The 27,840-nt window shown below is 41.4% G+C and overlaps 5 protein-coding genes across 8 annotated transcripts; 3 read left to right on the top strand and 2 right to left on the bottom strand.

The window, feature by feature from the left end:
• Positions 1–314: 314 nt before the first annotated feature.
• ccdc130 (coiled-coil domain containing 130) lies at positions 315–5,219 on the bottom strand. 2 transcript variants are annotated; one of them, XM_022764456.1, is made up of 10 exons: positions 5,184–5,219; positions 4,493–4,534; positions 4,322–4,375; positions 4,142–4,224; positions 3,656–3,711; positions 3,505–3,565; positions 3,237–3,379; positions 2,938–3,110; positions 2,476–2,614; positions 315–1,986 (listed from the first exon to the last, which is right to left on the bottom strand). In XM_022764456.1, exons 2-10 carry the CDS (start codon positions 4,493–4,495, stop codon positions 1,493–1,495), a joined length of 1,206 nt encoding a protein of 401 aa, XP_022620177.1. In that variant the 5' UTR covers positions 4,496–4,534; positions 5,184–5,219; the 3' UTR covers positions 315–1,492. The 2 variants fall into 2 exon arrangements, with proteins under 2 accessions (XP_022620177.1, XP_022620178.1); XM_022764457.1 differs by lacking the exon at positions 5,184–5,219 and adding an exon at positions 4,783–4,861.
• A 68-nt stretch (positions 5,220–5,287) lies between these two features.
• On the top strand, positions 5,288–7,164 carry LOC111235885 (transcription factor IIIA-like). Its single transcript, XM_022764455.1, has one exon. The coding sequence runs from the start codon at positions 5,376–5,378 to the stop codon at positions 6,459–6,461; it is 1,086 nt and encodes a 361-aa protein (XP_022620176.1). The 5' UTR covers positions 5,288–5,375; the 3' UTR covers positions 6,462–7,164.
• Positions 7,165–13,806: 6,642 nt separating this feature from the next.
• Positions 13,807–14,635, top strand: LOC111235871 (persephin-like). Its single transcript, XM_022764441.1, has 2 exons — positions 13,807–13,885; positions 14,169–14,635. Exons 1-2 carry the CDS (start codon positions 13,807–13,809, stop codon positions 14,633–14,635), a joined length of 546 nt encoding a protein of 181 aa, XP_022620162.1.
• A 991-nt stretch (positions 14,636–15,626) lies between these two features.
• On the bottom strand, positions 15,627–19,436 carry wdr83 (WD repeat domain 83). Of its 3 annotated transcripts, none has more exons than XM_022764470.1 (10): positions 19,285–19,436; positions 18,819–18,929; positions 18,367–18,487; positions 17,951–18,056; positions 17,740–17,788; positions 17,373–17,499; positions 17,139–17,206; positions 16,739–16,847; positions 16,348–16,462; positions 15,627–16,122 (listed from the first exon to the last, which is right to left on the bottom strand). In XM_022764470.1, exons 2-10 carry the CDS (start codon positions 18,919–18,921, stop codon positions 15,967–15,969), a joined length of 954 nt encoding a protein of 317 aa, XP_022620191.1. In that variant the 5' UTR covers positions 18,922–18,929; positions 19,285–19,436; the 3' UTR covers positions 15,627–15,966. The 3 variants fall into 3 exon arrangements, with proteins under 3 accessions (XP_022620191.1, XP_022620194.1, XP_022620192.1); XM_022764473.1 differs by having other exon boundaries at positions 15,627–16,104; XM_022764471.1 differs by lacking the exon at positions 19,285–19,436 and adding an exon at positions 19,164–19,274.
• A 159-nt stretch (positions 19,437–19,595) lies between these two features.
• On the top strand, positions 19,596–23,827 carry wdr83os (WD repeat domain 83 opposite strand). Its single transcript, XM_022764461.1, has 4 exons — positions 19,596–19,746; positions 20,811–20,916; positions 21,849–21,946; positions 23,412–23,827. Exons 1-4 carry the CDS (start codon positions 19,697–19,699, stop codon positions 23,476–23,478), a joined length of 321 nt encoding a protein of 106 aa, XP_022620182.1. The 5' UTR covers positions 19,596–19,696; the 3' UTR covers positions 23,479–23,827.
• The last annotated feature ends 4,013 nt before the right edge of the window (positions 23,828–27,840 follow it).

Raw genomic sequence — 27,840 nt, 5'->3', positions numbered from 1 at the left:
AACAGAAAGAGGAGGGGTGTTGTTTCCGATCAATAACACTCAACAGTCACACTGACAAACTGCAGACTTGTTGGCCAACAAACGTGGATCTGCTCCCAAATGGCGAGGTGTTCAAAGATTTGGCATTAAGAAGTTTAATTTTTACCTATCACCCGCTGCATCACGGCAGGAGCTTTCTCTTCTGTTGGTTCCAAAGAGAAAACACTAAACCTAAAGTACTTTAATCAACTCTACTATATTATTTCCAAAAGTGAAGTATTCTAAACAAATTATAAATAAATAAGACAAATTAAAAGACGGTGAAATGTTGAGTATTTTACCATGAAAGTAGCATTACATTCTCCACCACTGGGTTTGCAGTCTTTTTTTAAAGTCAGGTATCAGCGTGTTACATTTTTTCAGTCACACTTGAATTTTTACCCAAAACTATGAGCTGTCACCATCACAAAGAAAAAAAATAAAATAAAAATACACACTGTGCATTAAAGGCCATTTCAAAACTTAAATAAAAACGCTGTGCAGTCAGATTTTCAGTGGAGATTTGAGCTGCTGTCTTTGAAAATCCATATCAAGTCCGGCTTAAAAGTGTTTAAAGAATTGCTCTGTGAACAAATGTCCAAAGGTCTCAGTGGCGTCTGCACAACAAACAACAAAGCTTTGTGGCAAAAAAGCATAAACCAACAGTTTACTGAAACATGATTCTTGGTAAAAACATAAATGTAACTGCAGGAATTTACTTTTTTAGTGTAAACACTTTCTTTTAGTGTGCCTACGTTACTACACTACAAAACAAACGGCATGAAATCGAATAAAAGCAATGACAATGAGAAATTTGCTTAAAAAGGACCGGTGTGTAGGATTCAGGGGGATCTCGCTAAATCTTACACCCCAGTGATTTAAAACAGAAGGATACTGTTCCTGTGATTCCTGAAGTCATTACTCAAAACAACTGGTGATACTCATTATGGATTTTCTTACTGAATGATTTCTGACAGTCAGTCTAAAAATGGCAGCTTCTTTGATTCCTGGTCTGAATGCGAACCCTGCCATTCACCACTGGAGGTTATAAGATAGTGGAACGATTACTGACCCAAAAACACAAGGTACATAACAAGAAATAAAACACAATTTAACAGTATTTTACATTTAATTTTCCAAAGTTTCTCAAGTTTTCTCACCAGAAAACAGAATTTCAATAAAGTGTTTTCACATGGATCCAATACAATACTTGAACTGAAGTCACCGTGTCGTCACATGACACACGGTGACCTGCGGCTTCAAATTAAAATCTGGTTACAGAGTTTTGTTAGAACACGTCCATATGACCACCACTGTTTTTTCGACAAGTGAAAAGTGGCAGGTTATAACAGGCGCAGCTGTGATGAACATCTCCCGCTTGTGTTTCATTCTCACAAAATGACACATGGACTTAATGGCCTCCATCCACTGAAAACAGAAACTGTCCCATTAAACTCTTGTGTGGAGAACAGCCTCATTGTCCAGGGTCTGAATCCGAGTCGCTGTAATCTGCCACCAGGGACATGACTGCTCCTCTGCTTCTGTCCCGCTCCTTCTCAAAGTCCTCTGCCTTTACAGGTCCCTTATCCACTTCCTCTGTGGTTTTAACACTGTCGTTTGTCTCTGATACTTCCTGACCCGCTCCTGTTGGTCTAACCGCTGTATTTGAGCCTTCCTTCGTCTTAGCGACCTTTGAAACCTCTCCGTCACACCTGCTGACTCCGGGGTCGGACTTTCTGCGGGTGATGGTGGCGCAGGGTTCGGTTTTGGCTCCGAGTCCTCCCGTGCGTTTGCGGATCAGCGGGCTGTGTGAGGAGCTGAGGGCTTTGGCCACCGCCGCTTCTTTCCCCTGCAGGCCCAGCTTATGGAGCAGGCTGCCTGCGGCGCCGCCCGGTGTAGCCGAGGTGGAGTTGAACCATGAACGAGAGGAGATCTCTCTCCGCTTGCTGTGCTTCTTGTCCTCGTAGGCTGATTAGGGAGAGGAGGGGAATGATGACAAAGGGACAGAGTCCTTTTATGAAAATCCAAACTTTGTTTCGTTTACATACATGTAGACTGAAGGTGGTTAAATGTTTACGATATTGTTTGAAATTTTGTGGAAAACTAGGCCATGAGACAAGGAGGAAGTGATCTGTTTTTTGTGGAAATGTAGATTTTTTTTTCAAATTTCTTAAAGGAAATTTGCAGTTTTATTACAGCATGTTTTATAGTCATAATTTCTATCAGTTATAATAACACTGCACAAACGCTTAGACGATCAGACAGGCTGTAAACTAACTAATTGAACTAACATGGTGAGTTGATATTTGATTTTTTTTTTATTTAAATATACAGTAAATACAGTCAGTAAGTTTGTAACATGAGCTACCAATAAAAAACTGTCAGCCAGAGATGGTTCAGGGTCAAATGCATTCAATAAATATCTTAAAGAGATAGTTAATAAGTCTTGAAACTCACAGTCAGGTGCCTGGTAGGTGAGTAGTGCTGCCAGTTTCTTATCCTCTTCCTTCTCTGGCAGCAGAGGGATGGACAGGTTCGTCCTCATCCTCACTGCGTTGTCCTTCTCCTCCTGCTCAGACTGAACCTTCTTCTCCGTCTGCACCGTCAGTTAAAAGCAGAGCACAAAACATCACATTTAGAAACATTTATCAATCGAGAAATCTGAACTTGGCCTCACTTATATGTTTCTTGTGCTGCTGGGAGTCATTTTCTTATTCCTGTCATACTTCAAACACCATACTATCCCTGCCATACTACAAAGGAAGAACAATGATGAAGACTGTATAGGTGAATTATACTGGTGCTGGAGGTTCACACAAGTTTGGAAGAAAAATTCCTATTGGCAATTTACCCATAACTGATGATAGGTACATTGTGTCACAGTGATGCCATTAACAATACAAGAGGTAAATATCTTACCCTGAACTTCCTGCGGAGGGTGCTGTTGAGCTGGAAGTCGTCCTTCCAGCCAGACTGGTGGTCCTGGATCTCCGACAGAGAGGGCAGAGCCTTTCTAAGCTTCTCCTTGTCTTTCCCACCATGGTCCAGCTTGTACATGGCGTCTGTCTCCAGCTTCTCCTTCTCGTTCCGCTCTGCATGAAGAGGCAGAGAAGTGAGTTGATGAGCAAGCTCAAGAAAAATAAGGCGGCGAAAAAGCAGGCAGACTGTGTCCTTGTGAAAAATGCTATCAACCTTTTTTGATAACATGAATCCTTTACCTGTGGTGAGGATCTGCTCATTTTCAGCCATGTCCCACCGCTCCTCTTTCCGGCGTGCCCCGCTCACTATCACGTAGTCGCAGGTCGCCGGATCTGTCTGCATCTCAATGTAGTTGACACACAGGTGGCACTTCATCCTGAACCTGATTGTAAAGACAAAAAAAGATGGTTCATAGTGATTTTTTTTTTTGGTGTTAGAGGAGGTACTGTAAACTGCACAACACATCTTAAGAGTGTAAAGTTCATGTCAGCAATCAACCCTGTTTACCTGTAGATTGGCGTGGTGTAGTAGTTCCCCACTTTCTTCTTCTCTGCATTGTAACGGACGCCTGCACAGGCAGAACATCAGAGTTATGGGAATGAAGACACTGTGTGAGACTGAGCCTGACAAAATGGGCCGTGTTTTTCTCCAGACTTACCCATGCCGATGTGATTTTTGCAGCCATCACACCAGATGTTGTAGGGCATCTCAAACCTAACGGAACACAAACAGTTAAAACATACAAAACACCAGCTCTGATAAAGATTCAAAGTTCCATTAGTTGCTGACTTTATCTTTTATTTTGTAGCATTATATGTATTATAATACTTAATTAAGTATTAGTAAGTAGTGATTATTAGAGACAGACGACATGTACACTTAATTTATCAGTGTATTCTAGATTTGCTTATTTCATCATATTTTATCGCCACACTGATTCGTGGTAGTAAAATACATCACCTAACATCATTTGCTTGTATAAATATGTCTCTTGAAAATGACAAAACCCAAATACAACTGACAAAAACAAATTAATCTAACATTTCTGATAATATGTCAGTACCTGAACTGCAAAAGAACATCATCAATCATTTACCCTCTCTAATCAATAGCCAACAGACAATGTATGTGTGTGTGTACTAACCTGATAATGAGGATGCCCTGGGACAGTTTCCTGGCCCTCTCCCTGAGAGCATGAGTTTTATGGTAGCCATTGAGTGACCCATGCTAAAGACAAAGAAATGGTGGAAATGCAAGTCAGTATATGTACACAAAAGTTGATTTAAAAACACTGACAGTCACAGGTCTGTGCAATCATACACACCTTGGCCGGGTCAAAATCTGGAGGGTAGTATTTGTTTGTTCCTTTTCTCTCACCCTATCAAGAAAAATAGTAAAGCACACTTTATTAGTAACAAGTGTATCCTGGGTATTTGAACATATACCCTTGTTTTTATTTGTATCTTAAAAGATGCAGGTGCAGATCATGGCTTACCATAGTGACTCCTTAATGTCCACACCTGTTATGGATTCACACCTTTGTCAGCAGATAAAAAAGAAGTAATGTCATATAACATATGGTTACGTGTAAACAGACATCCGATTTCCCTTAGCTGCCTAAAGTAACGTGAAGGTAATAACTTGCTAACAAAACACAGGGGACATACAGTTAAACATAAGAGACGTAATGTTAGCTAATGTTTATTAGTTTAACCATGGATACTCGCCTTAGCTTAATAATTAGCTGGAGAGAAGAAATTGGTAGCTTAAAGTAAGCTAGCTTACTTTTCCCAAGTGGTGAAAACGTCAAAACCAGGCTATACTTGAAAAATGCGCATGTTAGTTATAATCATGCATATATGTTTCCAATATCATTAGCACATTGAGTGAGTGACACATTGTCTTTCAAGGTAAATGACAGCATTAAAGTGCACGATTTTTGCACGGACTTTGGTGTGACGTTTTCTCGCTGCACAGGAACGCGTCACAGCTCCGGGCAAGCTAACATTAGCAATAGCTAGTTTACCGTGTAACCGCTAACGTTTAGCGTCTTCTTCGTGCACATATGAGCGACACGTAACTTAATGACAACTGCAAGTAAAACTAGTTGTATTGTCGTTTTAAATGCTTAACTGTCATGTTTATTATTGAGTACAAATGTTAAAAAAAAAAAAAAAAACACTTACAAATGCGTTTATAGCAGAACAAACCACAAACAATCCGAAAGGGGGCAGATGGGTAATGAAACGTCACTTCCGTGTTTAGGAAATTGCGTCACGATTACAGGAAGTACCGGTGTAAGGACAGAAAACGTGGTCGGAGCTCAGACTAGAGGGAAACATTTTCAATAATAGCTTTAATATCTCAATGCCGCAGAAATGGAAACTAAACCGGACCCGCATAAACGTTACATCTGCTCGTTTACCGACTGCTCGTCGGCTTATAACAAACAGTGGAAACTGGACGCTCACTTGTGTAAACACACGGGGGTGAAGCCGTACAAGTGTGAGCACGACGGGTGCAGCAAGTCCTTCTGCAGCCCCTATCACCTGGGAAGACACGAGCTCAGCCACAGCGGTGTGAAGCCTTTTACCTGCACCGTGGACGACTGTGCGGAGGCCTTCACCACGAACTCAAACCGGACCAGACACATCAGCCGCGCTCACTCCCAGGAGCAGAAGAAGTATGTGTGTAAATTTGAGGGCTGCGGGCTCGAGTTCAGGAAACACAAGCAGCTAAAGGCTCACATGTGTGAGCAGCACACACAGCTGCCCCCTTATCAGTGCACTTATGAAGGCTGCCAGATGAGATTCGCTTTCCCCAGCAAGCTGAAGCGACATGAGAAGGTGCACAGAGGTTACCCCTGCAAGGAGGAGGGCTGCACCTTCACAGGAAAGACGTGGACTGAGCACCTGAAGCACAGGAAGGAGCAGCACAGGCGCATCCTGAAGTGTGACCAGTGCAGCAAGGCGTTCAGGGACTCTTGGTTCCTGCATCAGCATCAGCACGTCCACTCTGAGACGCGGGTTGTTTTCAAGTGCCCCAGGGACGGATGTGACAGGTCATTCACCACGACCTTCAACCTGCAGAGTCACATCAGCTCCTTCCACGAGGAGCTGAAGCCCTTCACCTGCACGCACACAGGCTGCGGGAAGACCTTCGCCATGAAGCAGAGCCTCCAGCGTCACAGTGTTGTCCACGACCCGGAGAGGAGGAAACAGAGGAAACCTTATCCCAAAAGATCCCTTGCTTCCAGGTTAAGCGGTTACAGTGACACAAAGAGAGTGATCTGCAAAAAGCGCCAGAAGCCTGAATCAAACAGAGGGTCTGAAAAAGAGAAAAAGACTGACCCACCTACACCTGTTGAGTTGGTGTCCCTCCTGCAGGATACGTCCTTGCTGTGCAGCCCTGCTGTGGACACACATGGACTCACTAATGCCCTCACTACACCTTTAACTGTGTAGAGTTTCATGAAGGAGTTTACACCAGTATTATAAGGACAGCAGATACTCGATAAGAGCACTTCTAATATATTATCATTTCCAACTTTGTTTTTGGAAATCATGGTGTCGCATAAAGATTTTCGTCTCGGTCAAGTCGAAGTTTTGGACATGTGGCCTGTTTGGTTTGGTTGACAGGAACCTAAAAAAACAAACTGCGAACTGAGCTTCATTTATAGTTTGTCTTTTCTGTTTTGAGATGTGATTTATTTTTCTGAAGCCATTACTTACAATATGTTTGTCATTTAATGAAAGAAAAAATATTTTTGCACGAGGTTTTCTGCTTGCACTATAAAAATATAATTTTGTGGAAGGATGGTGTTTGTTTAAATAAAACCTGTGGATCAATTCAATTCAATTCCATTTGTGTCTGAATGGCTTTTATTCAGTGTCCATAGGAAACGTCTCTAAAATGATTTGCAATGACATGTCAGCAGCTGATATTTCCAGGAAAGCTACACATACATGCAAGATATATATTTTTTTATTTAAAGATAATTAAATTAAACTCAACTGACTTTTTGTCTATATAACTGTCTTGTTTTTCAAGCAGCTCCTCAATGTGCATCTAAACTCTAAACACTAATATCCCTCCCTAAAGGTGCTTTAAGTGTTGACGAGCACAGGCCCTATAATGTGGATTATTTACAATGTGCCAAGATTTAAGTTATTTAGTTTGGTTTTTATTCTATTATTTATTCTTTACATTTTTTTGAAAATCCTTTTAATGTGAACAGTTGGAATAAAAATAAAAAGTAAATAAAAAGTTTAGATTTCGTACATTTTTTGGTGGTGTCAGAATATTTATTGCATAATGGTGATGAACGCTGATTGGAGGGGCCCACTGGCAGTTAGTGTGGTGGCGTGGATGACGTGGTCCAGGTGCCTGCAGCTGATGTCACTGACTTGCACAATCCTCAAGCAGAGGAGGGGTGTGTGTTGTCAGAGTTAAAAACCTGCGGGATTCTTTGGCCGTGATCACACACGCTGGAGTGTCTCAGCTCTGACCAGCAGATTTACAGCGTAAACAGGAGCAGCTCTGTGCGAGCTTCAGATTCCAAGGCTAAATCCTCTCTGAATATTTCCAGTTACAGGAAGGCTGCTCCCCACATTCCCGCCCGGCTCGGCTCAGACGAGCCCTATATGGACTGACTGTCTGACCAGCTCACCTAGGAATGCACAGCAGACCTCATACCAATCAGTATTCATACAGTGTTAATGTAACATGTAATGTCTTGTAATCACTTCCTGTTTTCCTACATGGCTGTTGGAGTGATAAAACCTTAATTCATCATGGGGAACAAATGCTTCAGGTTTATCTTGTTGACACTGCTGCAGAGGTTACAGTAACACTGATCAGAAGCACATGTAAATACAGTGTAATAATAGTATTATCTGTCGCTTCAGTTGAAAACATTTCTGTTAAAAATCATCACGTTGGACAGATACCTTAGTTTGTCTCAAGAATAAAATATTTAATTTTCATAAACAGTGACAACGAGTATATTTTAACCTTTAAATCTCACAGCTTCTCCATACTTACCCCCCCCCCCGCTCTATTTTTACCTCTCTGTATCAGTCTTGGCATTAACTCAAGCTACATTTAGCCCAGTCTGCAGTCATACCTGAGCTTTAGCAGTCTGTCAAACTGTGCTGGGCTCAACAGTAGCTACTACTAAACTTATACATCTTCTCATCAAGTACTTCAACAGAAAAGAAAAAATGGATGTTATGTGATTAGGAGCAGCGGGTCTAAACATGAGATATAGCTTTTAATGAATTTGTCATAAGCTCAGTTATTTCATTTTAATTGTCATGGTCGGGTCATGATATGTCTCAGTCCTTAAAAGTAGATGATTTATTTATTAATTTATTACTGAGCGTGCAGTAATGCAGAGGAGACGGAGCGCTTGAGGGAGAGATTCTACGCTTACAGATCTATGATGCCTTGTTAAAAGTAGACTAGAGTCCAGCTGATGCTGACGTTTGTGAAGGAAACTGTCAACGGCCCAGGTCGCCGCTACAAAAAACCTGGGCCCTGGGAATATTGTTGAGTGGAGCTGCAGTGGCCACCAGTAGATGACTGGTCATACTGCTCAGTTTTCATAGGTTGAAATTTATTCAAAATCATACATATACATTTTAACTTGCTAAAATAGACAAACATGTACTTAGGCAATCTAAACTCTCTGTTAACGATTTAAAGTGGAGGGTGAAACTTACATCTAAAGGTACCCTGCTTTGTTTCAAGCTTGTGATGTGAATAGTTGTATCAGAATAGGTTGTCACTTTTTCAACTGATGCGTATCTAGTTATGGAAAAGTGTTGGGCAGTGTGTTTGGATCTGGCCGGGTTGACCGCTATATCAACATTTTGTCTCTTTTCTTTTTTTCTTCTTTTGCAGATATTGATGCCACGTTCCTTCCATTCCTGTCTTCTGACAAGGCTGAATTCCAGACTGGTTCTGCAGGCCGTAATCCAAAGGGATCGCTCTATCTCCACTGTATTTCTCCCGCCACCTCCTCTGCCCCCCCCCTTGTCTTTTCATCTCTCACTTGGCCCTCGTTCCTCCTGTCTCTTGGAGAGGTGGAAGGAATGTGTCAGGCCCTTTGCCCTTTCATGCGCTTGTTTTCAGTGCAAATTACCGGGAAATGCAAGCTTTCCGTGAGAAGGGATTCGATTGCCTGAGCAGAGCTGAGTTAAGCGGACCTCTGTGCAGGCCGACAACGAACTTATATTCACAAAATGTGCAGAAAAGAGAGAGGTTATATGCAGTGGCCCCAGGAAGCCGCCCAATGTACTGTACAGTACAGTAATCAAAGTTGGGTTTAGTGTATTACCACCTGCACAGCTCTTCAGTCAGCTTTCCTGTGTGTTTCCTGCATTTAGTGATTTCTAAAAAAGGACCACCAGGTCCAGCGGTCCACGTAGAGTGGTTCAGTGTTAAGTCTTGAATCTGACACGTCAACTTGCTCATTGCCATAAAGACGAGCTTTACACACATTCCCTTTATTTCACTTTGAAAGTTGGTGCAGCAAATTAACTGGTTCAGGTGTCACTGGGTGGGTGAATGTCACCTACATGATATCAGGTGGTCATAAATGGACCCCCCCTCACTGTGACAGGCCTTCTTGATTTTTCTTCTGCCGTCCACTGACTTCTGGGCAGTGACCCTTGACCCCTTCCCTGCTGCGAGCGGTTTTGGTCTGGTGTTCACAGACCGCTCTTTGATCATACGATGATACCTCAGCTAGTTCGAGTTAGACAATGAAGACCATGGATTGGGGCTGAAAGCTCTGAAAAACCTAAAAAAATTTTGTAGTAATTTTGTAACTCACAATGTTCCTATGGTCAAGAATGAATAAACTTTTATCCCCAAACATAGTTTTGTCCAGGTGGAGTTTTGACTTCAGCTGGTGCAGTGTTTGCATGAGGTGAATAAAACAACCAATCCTGAGCGTCACGCCTCGTTGCCTTCAGACATGACAGAACTGAGGCCGAATAGTTGAGTCGTGGTTTCATCAGACCAGAGAATCTTGTTCCTTACAGCCTGGCAGTCCTTTAGCTGCTTTTTTTTTGTTGTTGTTGCACAGGTGTCTGTGTGGCCACTCTGCCATAAAGCCCAGGTCGCTGGAGTGCTACACTGATGGTTGTCTCGAGAAGTTTCTCCCATCTTCACACAGGATCTCTGGACTTAAGCCAGTGACCATCAGGTTCTTCGTCACCTCTCTCACCAAGGCCCGTCTCCAGTGATTGCTCAGTTTGGCTGGGCGGCCAGTTCTAGGAAGAATCCTGCTTGTTTCACACTTCTTCCACTTAAGGATCATGCTCTGTCATGATCTGTGATTTTTTTTTTGTAGCCTTTATAGCCTCGACACAATCCGGTCTTTTTGCTCTGACCTTCATCAAGAGAAATGGAGGAACCTGAACTAAATCCCAAGTGTTACAGCAAAGTGTCTGAATATTTATGTCGCTGTGATATTTCATTTTTTCTGAAATTCTGCTTTCACTTTGTCATCATGGGGTATTGAGTGTAGATTGATGAGGGAAAAAATGATTTTTATAAAAATTTTAGCATAAGGCTGCAACATAAGAAAACGTGATAAAGGGGTCTGAATACTTTCCGAATGCACTGTATGTTACATAATTAGTGCTTTGCAGAATGAAATAATAAAACGTGAATTAACACCAGTGTTTAAGGCCAAAATTTGCTCAAATTAGAATCCGACTAGTTGAGTGGACTGGGCTTTTACTGAGGAAGAGCTCGCTTAAAAATACATGGTCATTTTTCATTTGAATAAGTAATTTAGTGCAGTCCCTCTAAAAGTTATCCCTGAAAGAATTATTGAAATTCCTGGCAGTAAATTTCGTGGAAGCGTATTAGTTCAAGATCTAGAGATGATTCCTTTCTAATTCATATCAACAGAGCTATAATACATGAGAAATGAGGCTGTTTAAGAGCAATAAATAAACTTAAAATCTCATTGGACACACTCCCCTTGTCTATATATAACTAAGTGAAACCAGGAGTCAGGCATTAAGAAAACCCAGTGAAAGTAATGTTCTTTGTTTTGATTACTGTATTTATTGCCTGGGTTGTAATGTATATTTCATGATAAACGAACTGTTTGACTCTCTTATCTTTAGCCTTTATTCCTTTGTTTACCCACGTTCATGTTCCATGTGCTTGTATTCATCTTAAAAATTGTTTCTTTTATTGATATTTTTTCAATTTAATTTGAGGGACAAATTAGCTTCTTGGCTAACTCTGGCAAATTTGCAGGGATATTCATCATTGTGCGCTGTCCCTGTACAAAGTATTTGTATTTGAAGTACATTTTCATATCTGAGGAATTTGCTTTGGTGTTTTGGTGCATAACAATAAACATAGAAGAAATATAAAAAAAGATAAAGCAAAAGCAAGTGCTGCAGGTCAGATAGCTTAAATATAAATAGAAAAAAATTACAATAAAATATTTGTAATAAAAATGTGAAAAAGTTTAAATATAATACAAATATGTACACTATGCAATATAAGTAAGTGTTGAGAAGACTAGCATCAAGAAAAGTTTGAGTGACTGAGTGAGTCTGAAAAACAGTGTGTTTGCTGTTTGTTTAAGCAACATACTGTAACTGAAACCTGAACTGTCTGAGATTATTTAAATCCTATTAAAACAGACTTCAATTTAGGAAAGAATCAGAGCTAAGAAAACCCCCTCTGGCACAAATTAATCTGCATTGTTTTGATGGAAATCTTCAATCAGGGATAGTCATGCTTATCGTTAGCCTACGCTAGCATTGCTGTGATATGCTACATGAAAATGCTGACAGTTAGCCAGCTAGCGATAGCAACATTTGCTCAACACAATTACAATATGGGGAAGAGCAAGCTAGCTAACGTTATCATGCATACTGTACCAGTCACTAATGAAAACAGACATGTAAGGGTTAGGGTTATTATGTAGCTTACACATGGAGGAGTCAAGGAAGTCTGAGTTTCAGGAAAGCCAGACCAGTAGTGGCTCCAAGGTCGGACTGGGACACAAATTCAGCCTTGGATTTATCAACTAGGACCACGGTCACAGGAATGACACTGACAGAGACGGTATAGACACTGAGGCAGCCGGTAAAGACACAAAGGAGCTAGTAAAAACACTGACGGAGTTGGTGAAGACAATGACGGAACTGGTAGAAAACTTTACAGATGTTTTGACGGTTCACCGGCTGGCCGGGAGTTGAACCAGTAGTCCCCCGCAGCCAGTCCACCTGTGTTCTGGTCTCATCGTGAACCGTGGTTCATCCCATGGAGGAAATTCTGGATGGTGGCTTTCACCTGAACACTTCCTCCTGCTGCACCTCTGCCAAATTTTAACAGGAGGGAGTGACACTCACTAACATACACGCGTTTCCAGACTAGCAACCAAAACAAAGAACAGATAAAACTGTGACTCAGTTATCTGCTAAAATAATTGTTCGCTCTCAAAATCGTTGTTTAAAATCTCACTTACAAAAACTGTAAATAATAAGGATAATACATTGTTGCAGTCCTTGTTTCCTCCTTTGTCTTTCATGAACACCAACATTCACACCAGTGTTTTCCAAACACATTTAAATACCTTGTGGACTGATCACTCTTCATTGCCTGGTGTGAAGTTTTCACAGGACAGAAACTTTTTCAATGTCATACAGCATTTTCACACATTTGAAGGTGCTACTAATAATTAACAATGGCAAGTGTCCCGGTGTGTTTGTGTGGAAAATAGCCTATACATAGGGGGGCCAGAATAAATTTCAAATGTTTTAGGAGCTCACACATTCGTGTCCATTTCATCGTCTCAGCCTGAACAACACCAGCTGCTAAATAAGGCGCACTGAGGTGTCTGACCTGCACCTGGATGGCAGAAACACAGTCCAAATATGCACTTTCTCGCAAACTCCAAATTCCACTGACTGTCTGTCTGTTAGGGCCCTAAACCGTTACATAATGCATATTCTACATATTCTACATGTCAGCCGCACGTTGCTGATGAAATCCCTCAATTTATGGAGTAGCTCGAGACGAGTCACCCATTGTGGAATGTCTGCTGAAACAGGCCCTTTCTTCTTCGGTGTTTGACCTTTTAAAGTTTTTTTTGTTTTGTTTTCTTGTATCACTCCTCGGCAGTAACGTTACACATATAACAGGGGCCTATTTTAAGACATTCCACAATGACTCATCCTGCCTTTTTTTTTTTTTTTTTAAACTTTCACTGCAGCTCTTTCTTTACGTTTCCTCACGCATTGATAACCCGTCTTCTGCTTATCCGTCTTCCCACAGCTGCCTATCTACTGATTCATTTATCGCACATACTTCTCAGCATCATCAAAGTGACATCATTGTCCTCTCCTTCACAGCATTTAAGAAACCTCGAAACTCTGGGAATCCATATTGCCAGGGGCCAACATCCTCTGGAAAAACATCTGGGAGAAACTCAACAATAAACCGGTGATTTACACCAATTAGATAATCCCAACAGGACAAATTCTGGGTCAAGCGCCCGCCTGCCCTCCTACGCTCCCTGTCAGGCTCAGGTGAGTGGGATAGTCTGTTGGCAAGTAACGGGTTAGTGTCTGTCTCCCCCCTACACCTCGTCTCATCCCTTCACCCCCCCCCCCCCCCCTTAATCTCCGAGGGCTATATATTGGAGGTCGTGACTCGTCTGCATCTTCAGCATCACTTGCACCCGCAGATACTCGCAGACATACAAACACAAACGTGTCTGGTTCATTTTTGAGCAACGGCGGCACCGACGAAGAGCAGACTCTAGCGATGAGGTCCCTACTGAAGCTGGCTGTGATTCTGTTTTGTGTCCAGAGGGGAGAAGGCCACTGGCTGAGATCACTGATCGGTAAGTGAAGGTCGTGACCTATGACCTTTTGTTTAAAATCTAATTTTTGCTTGTATTGAGACTAATGTGTTAAATATTGTGTCCAGTCTTGGATGTTTATTACTTTAAACATTTTTTCTGCCTCTCAGAAGTTATACATTTTTAGTTAGAGTGTAAATAACTGGTGCTTCAATTTGGACTTGAAATCAGTTATTGAAATCAGTTGCCCTTTGCTGTCAGTTAAGAGTATTTTTTATTGTTTTTGTACATCAGATGTATGCATAACTCTTTCTGCCTTTTCTAGATCAGAAACGAGAAACAGCATCTCCACACACGTCTCCAAATGAGGACAAAAGAAGCAGATATCCAGCTGATGAGGACAGCCAAACAGAAGCTTCTGGAGTCGGGCCATCACCCCATCCCAGCATCCCGATCCCAGTCCGGTCACGCCGCTCAACGACTGAGTCCCAGTGCGGCCTGCGCTCCATCCTGCTGCAGGTTCGAGACCTGGGGCTGGGCTACGACTCGGACGAGACTGTCCTCTTCAAGTACTGCAGCGGGAAGTGTCCCCGGGTTCTCTCCAACCACGACCTCACCCTCACTAACCTGCTGGTCAGTGGGGTGCTCCCACACCCGGCGCCCGGGGAGCTGTGGCACAACGCGCCCTGCTGCAGGCCCACCCACCACGAGGACATGGCCTTCCTCGATAACTCGCACCGCTGGCACAAGGTGGAGAAGCTGTCGGCCGCGGGCTGCAGCTGTGTGGGCTAGATGGCTGAGCGTAGATGGGTGAAGGGGGCAGTTGAGAGGGAAGAGGGCTGCATGTACATGGGTGAAGGGGGAGGTAAGAAGGTGCGGGCGGAGGATAGTTTGCTGGCAGGTTCTCTCGTAATGTCTGTAAGTGAAGAGTTTATAAGTCCGACATGACATACCACTGAGGAAGCTGAAACCTTTTCTTATGAAGTTATCTATGTCAAAATCAGTGAGCAAGAACTTCTCTGTCACTTTTGGGTGAAAACCTCATCAATCCAGTTTTGTTGGTGATCTCATGGGCCTCAACAGGATTACAATTTTATTACTTGTGGCTCATGCAAGCTTTAAAAAACTATTCTGATAGCAGTCAAGCTAAAGACAAAAAAAAAATCTGGCTGCTTTTCTTAGTTCATGAACAGTCAGCATTCTAGTAAAGGGATTTTTCATCTGAATATACAGAATCAGAAATGTGCTCTTTAAATGTAAATACTTTTTTTTTTTTTTTATAAATGAAAGCATTGCCTACGTCAGCTGAACTAACTTTCTGACAAAGTGGTGTAAAAAAGGGCAGAACAGAGACATGATTCAACAAAAAAAAAACAACTACTTGACTATTTTTTGTAAATAAGCTGACATGTATTTATTTAAAAATCTTCAGTGCAATTTTTGGGGGTTAACAATAAAACATATCATATGTACGAAGCTGCGTAGATACACCACGCAAGCCGAGTGAAGCTCTTTACAATTCAGACTTCTTCGTCAAAAGGTCCATCCAGTTTAAAAAAAAAAAGTATTTATGTAAGATAAGTTATTTATTTATTTGATGTCATTGTTTTGTCATGCAGATTAATTTATTTTGTAATGTGCTCATCTCTGTGTTCATTGTGTGTACAGTACAATAAAGATAAACTTGTACAGAACTAATCAGTGTTTGTGGGAATTTCATTGGTGTAGAAATTGAAATGACACAATTTGGTGTAATTTACACAACAAAGTGTTTATTCAAGGTTTTGTATAAAAATATATCAATGTTTCACACACGTACAAAAGTCAAAGATCCTTTAGATTCCCTCATGAACTGAAATAAAAAAAAAAAAAAATTAGATTCACATCCAGAACATATTCTCTGCAGGTCTGTGAGCCAAAGTTCAGCATCAGCCTTTTAATCTTAATATTATTTGCGCCAGCATTTGCTTCATAAAAACTAGATTTGAAACTAAATTTCACGCCACCATAAGGTTTATCAGGTTTTAAAGTTGTGATGTTTACAGACTGTTTGTTGCTGGAATAAGAGAAAACAGTCCTCTCAGTGTGTAAACGCTGTCTGCTTTTGACTGCTTTCACTCTCTCTATGTGGCCATCGCGTCCTCCTCTGTCTCCTCTGGCTCCGCCCCCCACACCTGGACACGCCCCTCCATGGCAGTCAGGAGGCAGGTCTCTGTCGGGTGGAAGGACAGCGACTGGACAACAGCTTTTCCCACTGGCAGCTTCAAGGACAAAGACCCCTGGAAGTCACCGGAACATTAGAGTTGAACAGTATGTTTTCAGTTTGCTTTCTGTTGCTGCTCTTTATATAACGTTCGACCATATTTGGATTACATTTAGTAGATAGATAGCTTTTAGTAAAAAGATTTTCTTTCGCCTGTAAATCTGTCTTACCTGCATTCTATGAAACTATTAAACCTGTTATGTTAATTACACTTTGGAAACACATTTAACTGCATGCTTACCTCCACCAGGTCCCAGCAGTAGACGTGTCCGTCCTCTGAGCAGCTCAGGACATGCGTGTCTTTACTGGACAGGCAGCAGTCCAGCTTGTAGCCCTTCATCTTATGTCCTGTATACCTGAGTAAAACAAACAAAGCAGAGCATCAGGACAAAATAACAGACATTTACAATCAATAAATACTACCTTAATGAATGGTGTAATTTTCACTGTAACTTTTGATTGCAGCTGGGTCAGTGGTGTTGACTCAGATCTGAGGTGTTTTAGTTGGTGGTGCTGAAGTCAGTCTGTCATAAGCTTTTGCTAAACAGTGAGCTGAGCTGGTTTACAGAGATAAATATAGAACGAGCTGCCACATTGGTGTTCAAATTTTGCAATTTTAAATGAGCACTCACTCTCCTAGCATCTCCCCCGTGCTCTTATCCAGGAGTCGGACTGTTGAATCCAAACTGGAGCTCAGAGTGCACTGACTGTCTTGACTGAAACAGACACAGGTGATGGGACCTGCAACACACACAAGTTAAAGGGAAATGCTTTTAACCATCTCAAAGTCTCTAATTGTTTTTACTTTGTGATATATCAACATTTCAGGGTTATTGGTGTTGGTGTATTTCGATGGTCATAAAAAGAGGTTGATAAAAGTCAATTCAAGAGCAGACAAAGTAACTTTCAGTCCTTTATATCGGTAAACACTGTTATTGTGTTCAGTAGAAGGAGGATTGATAATTAATAGTCAAATGGTGTGATAGTAATAATAGTAATAGTTGAAGAGATGTTATGAAAACATTTACTGACTGCTGATGAAGTCCACATGCAGCTGTCCCATCCGCAGGTCATAGCGCCTCACTCTGCCGTCCACAGATCTAAACAGAGAATATTGTGTGTCAGTACAAAATTAAAATGAAGTCTAAGTCTAAAATTTGAACTGAATTCTACTGAATTTGACTGAATGAGCAGGAGACAAGCAGTTTGTGAATTCATAATGAATTCATCCTAAAGTCAGGAAAAAAACATGTCAACTTGTCTCACCCTGTAAGCAGCTCATGTTGTAGCACCTTCAGGCTGCTGATGCCGTCCCGAGCCTCGTCTAGAACCTGGATGGGCTCGAATCTTCTGGACCTGGTGTCCCAGCACCTAACGGTCCCATCTATGGACCCTGAATGAGGCAAGAACACGATTATATATAATATATACACATTTTACTGAGGAAATATTAATACACTTTGAATCAGTTAATGATCAGTATTAGTGCTGATGAGCTGTTCATAATTTAACATTAATACAGACCAACAAACCCAGAAAGACATTCAATGTTCATGTGGTAAGATATTTCACATGAAACACAATGAATACTGAATCATGTATTTACATACATTTCACTTGAGTGAGAACTCACCAGACAAGATAACAGTTGCCTCCTCATTGAACTGGACACAGTTGACTTTCTGTGAACAGAAAATTTGAGTTAACAATTTAAAAAAAAAGTACAAACAAAAATAAAGTACATGAAACTATGTAGTTGCAACAGATAAACCTGAAAAAGTTTTTAAATGAGATGGAAATGACAGCAATAGGGTAACACAAGAGTTATAAACAGCAGAACTGACCCCAGCATGACCTCTGAGTTTGCGTGTGACCTGGCCTGTGGCGACGTCCCACAGGATCACTGTCTTGTCAGAGCTGCAGGTGCAAAGCTGGCTGTTGTCAAAGGAACTGTGGAAGCAGCCAATGAGGAAAAAAAAACAATGTTATCTCATCCAGGGGCCCCAGAGTTGTGTTAATGAGGTATTGTATAGTTCAGTATCTACAGTTTAAACCCATCTACAAAGGGCTGGACAAAATAAACAGTGGAAACAACATTAAGGACCTAATCTATCCATGTATCTTTCTATTCAGCACAGTGTTTCAGCATTTCTTCTTTCTTCATGTGTTTACAGTTTACATTTATTCTGCCGTTTTGGTGCCATATTACTGAAATAACTCTCCCGGCACACTGTGGAGGAGGCTGTGACAACTGTCTCACCCATCAGCATCCAGAACTTCATATCCATGGCCACTGTATGTCTTCAGCAGGGTCCCTCTGCTCACACTCCACAGCTTTAGGGATTTGTCACTGCCGCAGGACAGCAGGTAGTTCCCATCAGCTGACCATGCAGGGAGACATGAGACAGAGGCAGGTGTAAGATAATGGCGTTTTTGTGGATGACTCGTGACTCACATGGAGGTCTCACACCAAGGCTGGATTATCAACTGGAAAAAGCAAGCAACTGCCCAGGGCCCCCAAGAGCACCAGGTTTAGTCTATATCACTAATCAATTAATCAATTAATCAAACCAGGGCTTGCATGCTTTTACCTTTAATTTACCATAACTAAACTAGACTGCTGTCAGACTATAGTATACATTTATTATAACTTGGATATAAGTTTAAACCAATCTCAACATTAACACGATACACTTGTTGGGTCTTTCTTACCGTTAAAGCGAACTGCCCTGACAGCTCCTTGCTGACAGTCTATGGTCCTGAGCAGATGCTGAGGAAGCTGAGGAGCCTGAGGTCTGGGCTGAGGAAACGCCATGATATAACCTGAGTAAAAACAAAAACATGTAAGCCAAATGCTTCCCTTTGTTACAGTTAATTGTGGTGCAGTTGCATGCTCTTTTTTGCTTTTTCAAGCTGTAAATACACTAACTACAAGCTAGGTTTGTATTAGCCCATTTCTTCTACTTCTCATAAAAACATTTCAATAGCTTCCTTGAAGTAAATAAGTGGAGGTTAACAAGGAAATAACACAGTTATTTAAGTTTATGGGATACGTACATTTTGGTCAAGTTATTGGCTTCAACGGTAGCTTTTTTTAGACAGAACTAGCGTGTTTTACTAAACAGCCGAACGTAATAAAGTTGTAACAAACGTTATCTAGTTTAACGATGCTACTTACTTAGTTAACTTGCTTGAAACGAGTTAAATTTCAGAGGAATGTCATGCTGATATTCGTGGTACAACTAGTATAATAGAGTATAAGGAATATTATAGTAATTAATCTAATAAATTTATCCCCAGTTTGAAACTATCAACACCGGCTTCCATTCATGTCACCCATTATGTTTGCTAGTCCGCGCAATGCACACTGGGTTAAAATACTACTGTCAAAATAAAAGTTCAAAAACCTTTTCCTGTTTCATCTTGGCTTGCGGACTACTGTATGCTTTTTTATTTTGAAATTTACCGGATATAACTACCCCCCTCGTCTCCATTCAGGAAAGAGGCCCGTCAGCTGTCAGCTGTCTCTCGGACACCGGAGTTTAAAGTTCTTCATTATAATCCACAGCAGGAGGGCATTGTACCATATCATGTCCGCCAACAATATGGCAGATCCGAGGAGACAAAATAAAATATTACGGTGAGTATGTTATACAGAAAATAGAGCGTTACTTTGTGGAATTAGCTAGCCAGAAAGCTTGGTTAACGGAAGCTTAGAGCTAGCTAACTAGCTAACCTGATCATGGGTATAGCCTGAAAGGCTTAGCGGTTAGCTGATTCAGCTTTAGGATTTAACGTTATACACCATTGAAAAGCCACTTTATGGTGATAATTAGTTAACATGCAGTCGGCTGTCGGTGTATTTACTTGAGCTGTACTGTTTTGGCAAATGGGTAGTGTTTTAGCCTACTGCTGTTTGCCCTTGTCTCATTCACGACAGTCAGTTAGCAAATAAGTTTATCTTTGGGCTTCTATTCAATTGGTTATAGTCACTGATTTCTAGAGTTTTTTTGTGGGACCACTGTCAGAAACACTTTCCTTGAGGGCCACAATAATTAACTAGTGGTCTGGTATAGTTTGACCACTGCATTCAATCTGCTGAGTCAGTTAAATTTTATGACCAAATCATATTCAAACTTAATGTATGTTTGACCCTGAGCTGTTTATCATGGTTTACTGCCAGTCAAGAGAAATCTTACTTGAGTATACACTGTTATTTTAGACAAAAGTTTACTTTCCACTTTGTGGCAGGTTTGGCTAAGGCCCTTCCCTGTATTAAGATGACACTTCCCCCTTGCTCAAAGCCACATCCACATAGAAATTGTCTTTCCAGTTTGGTGTTGAGGAACTTCAATGGTCTACACCTTTGGGATGAACTGAAACGCTGACTGTGAGCCAGACTGTTTCGCTTAACATCAGTGGTCCACCTCATTAATGCTCTTGTGGCTAAATGTGAGCGCATCCCTGCAGTAAGTTTCAGAAATCTTGTAGAAAGGTTTCCCAGAAAAGCGGAAGCTGTCGTAGCAGCAGATTAATGCCTGTGGCTTTTAAATGAGATGCTCAAGAATCGCATGTGGACGTAATGAGATATTGTAATAGAAACACAGGGTGAGGTGTGTAACAGTCACAAGATCTCATATAAAAAAAAAAATTAAATGCTTGTTACATTGTGTGTTTTGTTAATATACATTTGTGGTGTTGTAGATATAAGCCCCCCAGCACAGAGACCAACCCCACACTGGAAGACCCCACGCCTGACTACATGAACCTGCTCGGCATGATCTTCAGCATGTGTGGACTGATGCTCAAGGTGACATAAGGACACACACACACACACACACACACACACACACACACACACACACGTGCACATGCCCTCACACTGAGCCTCTGTGACTCCAATTTACCTTTGTGTATGTGTGTTTGTGTGTGTGTTTGTCTTTGTGTGTGTATGTCCACACTAAATGAGTGTTGCCCCTGAATAGTAGACCTTGGTCCAGCCCAATTGTTCCATTTAGAAGATTAAAGGTAAACTCACCTTTTAGATGAAAAAATGAAGGGCAGCTTTTGACTTTCAGCACTAAGGGCACAATAAACAAAACAAAGGGGGGTCAGCAGCAGGGTAGCGTGGCCTCCCAGTCCAATACTACATCATTTGTTTAATTGACAATTTACTTGTTGTTGTAACATGTTGTTTGTTTGTTTGTTTGTTTGTTTTATTGCATTGTTAAACACTATCTCTGAATTTGTTAGGCAAAGACTGGCAATCACTCTGCCAGATTTGGGGTTTTCTGGCTGCTCAGACACACACACTAATAAAAATGCACTGTATGTTTTACTGGGTGTGTATAAAATAATGGGAACACCAAAATAAATACTGTATGAATATCAGGTGCATATGAATGAGTTTCAGGGCCACCCATTGCCTTCAGATTAGCTTTTTCCATGGAGTGCTGTTACTATGTTTGGGAATCGTGTACGGGTATATCGGGTAATATCCCAAATTAGGCATCTTTGTGTACTTGCCAGTATACAAACACCAAATTGAAAGTAATCATATACTTATCGATTCTTCTATCTCCTAAGTGTTCATCTATCTCCACTGATAATTCAGTTTGTCTCTCTGTCTCCAAAGAAATGTCCCGTAACTCGAAGAACATCTAATGTCCCGTTATATTAAGTTTGGTCCTTCTAGTCTGCCACAAGCCTGTGCAGCTAACCTGTGTGTCGTGTGCGTTTCAGTTGAAGTGGTGTGCCTGGATCGCCGTCTACTGCTCTTTCATAAGCTTTGCAAACTCCAGAAGCTCAGAGGACACCAAGCAGATGATGAGCAGCTTCATGTGAGTGTACAACGATACGTGTTTCTGTATACAAGCTATGCTACATGTGTGTCCTCCCTGTGCACCATTTTTACACTAATATATGCTGCTGTCCTGTAACATCAGCACACTGCAAAGCATAGCATGCTCATATTTACCAACAGTGTTGTTCAGAGAGGCGGTGAGTCCAAGAGACAAGAGGAAGTTAAGACTTTAACTTGAATCTTATCTTGAAGAATTTGTCATATCGTTTTTACAGAACTAAGAGAAACTGTAAAACTAACAGAAAGGAGTTATTGAAGTTTATCTCTGTTAATAGGTTTGTCTGATGTAATGCAAAATACTGGAACACAGTTCATTACATTGATTGATCAGGTCAGTTATTTCACATACGTTGCTGTATCGCTGTCTGTATGTTGTACAGTTCAGCTCTGAGGAAAAGGGCTAATAAAGGCACTTTGTGTTTACATTTGAAGTCTTCAATTATGCAGTTTTAAACCTGCAGGTTAGACCTTGCTTGCGGCTGCCATTGGGACTTCAGATGAGCCAGCTCTAATGTCCAAAAGCTTTTAACTGTGTGACCTCCAAGACTGGTGCATTTCCATTTGCTTATAGAAGAGTACTACAGGAGGGGCACTTGTCCAGGCCTCGCAGACAGATTTGCAATGAGGAAAAACCTTTTGGTCCATTGTCTAGATGAGGTTGTATTAAAGACGAGCTTGATGCACTCCTAGTTTTAGTAACACAAAATGTTTGGCTCAGCAAATAATGTCAGACGCTGAACTAAATGCACCGGCCTCATGTGCGCTGAAGCTGGTTCAAGGCCAGTTTTAGGACATTTATCAATAGCAAAGATATGATGTAAGTATCCCTGTGTTATTAAACAAAGGTGATTGGCTACACGGGACGAAAGAGCCGTGGAGCGCAGTTATGTCATCAAGGTTATCAGGTGAACCTGCCCAACAGTGGCTTCATATGGCTCACGGATGAATTCTTTACTTGAGTTCAAATCAATCCTCAGCTCAACTGTAAGCAAAATATGTCATTGAATAATTAAGAGAACTGCAGTGTGTTTTTGCTTTATAGGCAATAAATGGAAAAAATGTAATTTTAATAAATCACACTCCACAAAGAAAGGTGCTCACAAACCGTAACAAATGCAAACAATAAGTAATTCTCAGGTAGCGGTGCTGTTCGTCTGCACCCTGGTAATGACAAAATACATCGGTGTCACTACGTTATCAAAGGATTTGACTGCCTCGTAATTTTGTCTCTGAATAATTCTCTGTTTACTCTCTGTTTTTATTCTTATTTAAATACAATAAAATGGCATTATTACACAGTTTCTGTAACCTTTATGTCCAAACGCACTTCAGAACAGGAAATTCATTAAAATAAGATGGAAAAATGGTCGAGCGCCGTCGGATTGTGACTTCCAAACTATAATCGCACACTTGACATGATGTTTTTTTTCTGTCGTCTGCAGGCTGTCCATCTCAGCAGTTGTGATGTCCTACCTCCAGAACCCACAGCCAATGTCGCCGCCATGGTAACCCCCGAGAGCCAACCACAGAATATCAAGTGTAATTGCGGATGCCGGAGTGGGCCGACGAGACAGCTGATTGGACCCCCTGGCCATCGGTGAGGAGAAGCAGAGGCCGAAAGGAAGATAATTTGACAGAAAGAGAAGAAGAGAGAGAGAAAACAGATGGCCAGGAGAGACGGACACCACGTCAAGATGGAGAGATCAAATGGGTTTTTTTTTGACTGTTTTTCTCATGTTGTTCTCTTTTTAACCTTTTCTAAGTCTTTTGGTTGTTGATGAAAACTTTGATGAAATTTTACTGTTTGGCTGATCTGTTGCGGGACGTCGTAAATAAAGTTGTACAGTTTTAAAAAGGAGCTGCTCTTGCTTTCGTTCGTCTATGGAAGAAAATATTAATGCCATGCTCATAAGTATTTCCCAGTCTAGGATTAAACATTAGTTCTAGTCTAGTGGTAATTACAACTGGGGAATCTCATATATTTCTGAAAGTTCCAACAAATCTGACAAACTAACAGGAAGTGTCTTAAAAGCAGTTTTTAAAGCAGTAGTTTAAATCACTGCTTTATTTCAGTTGGAATTAATCTGCTCAGTATCAATACAGCTTTCCAGGGAGTCCTGGGTACATATATCAAAACACAAGACTGCTGATCAAGACTCCATCATTTGGTACTTTGGTACACTCACACTCTACCTAACGTACACTCCAGATCCCACTTTATTTACTGCATTTAAACCCAGTAGAGTTGATTAAGTTTCCTTGCAGCACACGCTGACTTACAAGAAATAGATAAATGGTCTATAATTACAGGGAAATTAGCAAGACTGTTGTTATCTTACAGTAAATTGGCGTTAAAAGGTGGAACCTCTAAACTTGGGAGTCTTTACTGACACCACCTTTGATCTAATGTACTATTTTAACTCAGGCAAACTCTCCTGGACAGAATTCTTCCATATTGGAGTTTAAGGCGTGTACTCCTTTCAGGTTTTTTTTTTTTTTTGTGCTGCACACAGCGACAGACAGTGATCTGATGAGATGTTTCCCTTGTCCTCTCTGTTCAGGAGCTGTTACACCTAATCATCAGCCCAACACACACACACACACACACACACACACACTTAGGTCTAATCCTCTGCTTTCCTGTAAGGGCACTGCTCTTTCTCCTCTACAACACATGCAGATGCTCACAGCTTTAATTGCTTGTGTGCGTGTGTGTGTGCGTGTATGTGTGTGTGTGTGCGTGTGCGTGTGCGTGCGCGGATGACAGACAAGAAGCTGGGGAGTCGGCTGGATGTGAGACTGATTTAGTGGCATTATAACTCACGTCTCCCCGGGCCTGGCTCTGCTGCAGCCCCAGAGGAGTAGGCACTTGAGCTGCTTGGCTTGGTGCCACGTTTTCAGCAAACTCCACTGGATTTTCTCCTGATTTTTGTCCCGACTCAATCTGCCAACTGACTCTTTTTTTTTTTTTTTTAAACAACTCCCTTTGTCCCATTGTTGTGGTTTTTCCAATTCTGTCTTCCCCCAGTCATCGTGGTGCATTTGTTGTTGATTGCTATCACAAGAGAGGATATTGAATTTGTCAGAGTCAGCAGTTATCTTCAGCATTGATCGGTGGCCTGCGTAATTTGGATATTAAAAAACTGTCACAGTTTGCTGAATGTAGATCTTAAAGTTCAGTGGGTGACGGGCTGGAGGCGATTCTTTTAATTAAATCTAATCTCCATATTCTGCTCTGCTGGATCTGCCCAAAGAGAGCGGAGTGTAGGGGACGACTGGGAAACAGGTCTCCGTCTCGTTCTAACACTAGAGGGCACAACGGCATCACAGATGAATGAGTCTCTAATGAATCGGCAGGAAATAACTTCAGCCGAGTGCTGAGTGATAAACGAAAATATCAAAACTCTACCAGAGTGTTTTTTTTTTTTTATCCCATTCACGCTTTAATGGTGGCATGGAAGTGGCAATATTTACACCAAACAGCTCAATTTCCTCTTCTTAAAGTTTTACGAAGACTTTCCTGAAACCACACAGCACCTGGTTTGACCCCACATGACCTCTGACCTCTCACGGGTCCCACCCCTCTGCTCTGAATTGTTCCTGCTGCCAGTCAAAGATAATCTGAGAAACCAGTTTAAGAAGAAACACAATACCTGGTTCATTTATTTACAATGTGAACTCCATAGACTTGAAATAAAAAAAGCTTTCATTTTGTTTCTTTGTGCTGATTTCATTTCACTGAGTGAATGCATTTTGTTTTCCTCCTCTTAGAAGGTGTTAGTTAAGTCCCCTAACTCCCATTGGAAGAAATAGATGTCTCCTTTGGGAGGTAATCTCACGTGTCACCATGGAAACATAATCACATACGTGTTTTTTTTAAGTGAGGATGTATTTGTTACCCACAAAGCAGGTCGCGTTCAATGTTGGTTGACTTTTAATAACAGGAATACTAAGTTTATTCCAATTAAAAGAATGGCGTGCTTTGCAAAACAATGGGAGGAATATAAACTAGACATGGACAGACTGTAACTGATCACATTTCAATTGTATTTCTACATTGAATTTTGTTTTTAGTGTAGGACAAAGATCAATTCCTGTCAGGAAGTCAACTTGTGATGAGCTTTGACAAAACGGTTGTATAACGTTGTTACCGCGCTGCGCGACTCTCAGAGTCCTCTCATTAGGCTTTCACGTGGATGTATTGCACATTGTCTTTCTCAGGGTAACCGCGGCTATTTCACAACGAATTTATGATGTGGAAAAAAAACAAACTGCATTCAATGTATTTATAATGAGGTATACACACATGTATAGGTACATCTAGAACATCTGCTCTACACCTTTACTTCTAGTAACTTCTTCTCAAGTCAAACATGTCACTAAACTCAGGGGTCAAAGGTCAAAACCTACAAGTTGTCTAGTTAATAAAAGTATAGTTAGATAGCTCATTTTGCTTATTAGGACCAGAGCTGCTGACGCGTTGACTGACAGTACTGTTAGAGGCAGCAGCTGGTTCACGAGCGAGCCTCTTTTAAACAGCGTGAGGGCCACTGGCGTCCCGCTGGGAGAGACGGGGTAAAAGTAAGACGTCAGCATCCCCGGGCCAGATCATCTCAGCTTCAGGGACTGGAACCAGTAACATTTTAGACCAGGCACAGTAGTTTAACCTTCATGCTAAGGTCCTTAAGTTTGTGAAGTGTTTACTGCATTAGATTCAATCGTGGCTGCTATATGGCAAAGTATCCCCAATCCTGCAGCCTGTGTCATTTGTGAGTGTGTGTACTTGTGCTTCTGCCTGCATGTGTTTGTGCATGTTTACTGAACCCGGCTGAGTCTCTGCAGTAGAACAGCCAGGCGGCTTTCTTTGTCCTTAAATGAGGTTAAACCGTAGCGAACCTCTGCAAAATCTGAATCCCTTAAGTGTGTGTGTGTGTGTGTGTGTGTGTGTGTGTGTGTGTGTGTGCATGCGAGAGTAGATGTGCGGCTACAGCCTTTAATTTTCAGGGGTAAGGTGTTATTATTGGATGCGAAAACCAGCAGCACTGTTGGGGACACACACACACAAACACACACACACACACACACGCACACACACACACAAATGAATGTTGTTACAGGACACTTTTTGGGACACTACACAAACTTGCATTCATTTCCTGCAGACTTAACCTTAACCTAGACACACACACGCACACGCACACACACACACACACACACACACACACACACACACACACACACACAGAGGAGACATTTCATGATACAGAAATGCTAACACATTCGAATGTTAGAGTGAGATGAGTTTTCCAGCTGCATCACAGCTTGATGTTATTTTAAGAAAAGACACAAAGTCAGATCCCTGTGACATTGGTCCGGCTGCTTTAGCCTAGATCTCAATATCTCTCTCTGGCCCTCCTAATCTCTCTTTGTCCCTTAAAGACACACACCTGTAAATGGACCAGTGGCACAGGACAGTGAATTCAGAGACAACACTGATTGGAATCCACGTCTCTTTCAGTCGTCTGCGTGAAAATCACAGTTGCTTTTGAATTTCATTTTTGTTTGTTTCTTAATTTTCATTATCATTTAATATCTGTACCTGTCTCTAAGTGTACTGATAATTGACCCTTTTTTCTCACAGCAGACATTATGTTCTGCCAAAGCAGGAAAAGCACAGGTGTTACTAATGATGTTAACGATGGCTCACAGGTATTCAGGCATCCCTTACAGTTATTACTCTGTCTCAGCCATCAGCCTCTTTATTATTCAAACCTGTGCTTTTCCTACTGTGACATTTACATTTGCTCATTTGGCAGATGCTTTTTATATATAAGGACCTCAGTGTAAGTACACAGTACTACATGCCAAAAT

The sequence above is a fragment of the Seriola dumerili genome, unplaced genomic scaffold (assembly GCF_002260705.1).
Source record: "Seriola dumerili isolate Sdu_G_001 unplaced genomic scaffold, Sdu_1.0 BDQW01000538.1, whole genome shotgun sequence".
NCBI classification, from domain to species: domain Eukaryota; kingdom Metazoa; phylum Chordata; class Actinopteri; order Carangiformes; family Carangidae; genus Seriola; species Seriola dumerili.
Note: the sequence above shows the minus strand (reverse complement) of the source record. Positions and strands in the feature narration are given on the sequence as shown.

Excerpts from the sequence above, each read along its gene's own strand:
- ccdc130 (XM_022764456.1), bottom strand. Across the intron at positions 3,566-3,655 it reads CAAAAATCACATCGGCATGG|GCGTCCGTTACAATGCAGAG; the intron begins GTAAGTCTGGAG and ends CTGCCTGTGCAG. Across the intron at positions 2,615-2,937 it reads CCCTCCGCAGGAAGTTCAGG|ACGGAGAAGAAGGTTCAGTC; the intron begins GTAAGATATTTA and ends CTGACGGTGCAG.
- LOC111235885 (XM_022764455.1), top strand. The coding sequence starts at position 5,376 with ATGGAAACTAAACCGGACCCGCATAAACGTTACATCTGCTCGTTTACC.
- LOC111235871 (XM_022764441.1), top strand. The coding sequence starts at position 13,807 with ATGAGGTCCCTACTGAAGCTGGCTGTGATTCTGTTTTGTGTCCAGAGG. Across the intron at positions 13,886-14,168 it reads CTGGCTGAGATCACTGATCG|ATCAGAAACGAGAAACAGCA; the intron begins GTAAGTGAAGGT and ends TGCCTTTTCTAG.
- wdr83 (XM_022764470.1), bottom strand. The coding sequence starts at position 18,921 with ATGGCGTTTCCTCAGCCCAGACCTCAGGCTCCTCAGCTTCCTCAGCAT. Across the intron at positions 17,789-17,950 it reads AACTCAGAGGTCATGCTGGG|AAAGTCAACTGTGTCCAGTT; the intron begins GTCAGTTCTGCT and ends TTCTGTTCACAG. Across the intron at positions 17,500-17,739 it reads GGCAACTGTTATCTTGTCTG|GGTCCATAGATGGGACCGTT; the intron begins GTGAGTTCTCAC and ends TGCCTCATTCAG.
- wdr83os (XM_022764461.1), top strand. The coding sequence starts at position 19,697 with ATGTCCGCCAACAATATGGCAGATCCGAGGAGACAAAATAAAATATTA. Across the intron at positions 19,747-20,810 it reads AGACAAAATAAAATATTACG|ATATAAGCCCCCCAGCACAG; the intron begins GTGAGTATGTTA and ends GTGGTGTTGTAG. Across the intron at positions 20,917-21,848 it reads TGTGTGGACTGATGCTCAAG|TTGAAGTGGTGTGCCTGGAT; the intron begins GTGACATAAGGA and ends TGTGCGTTTCAG.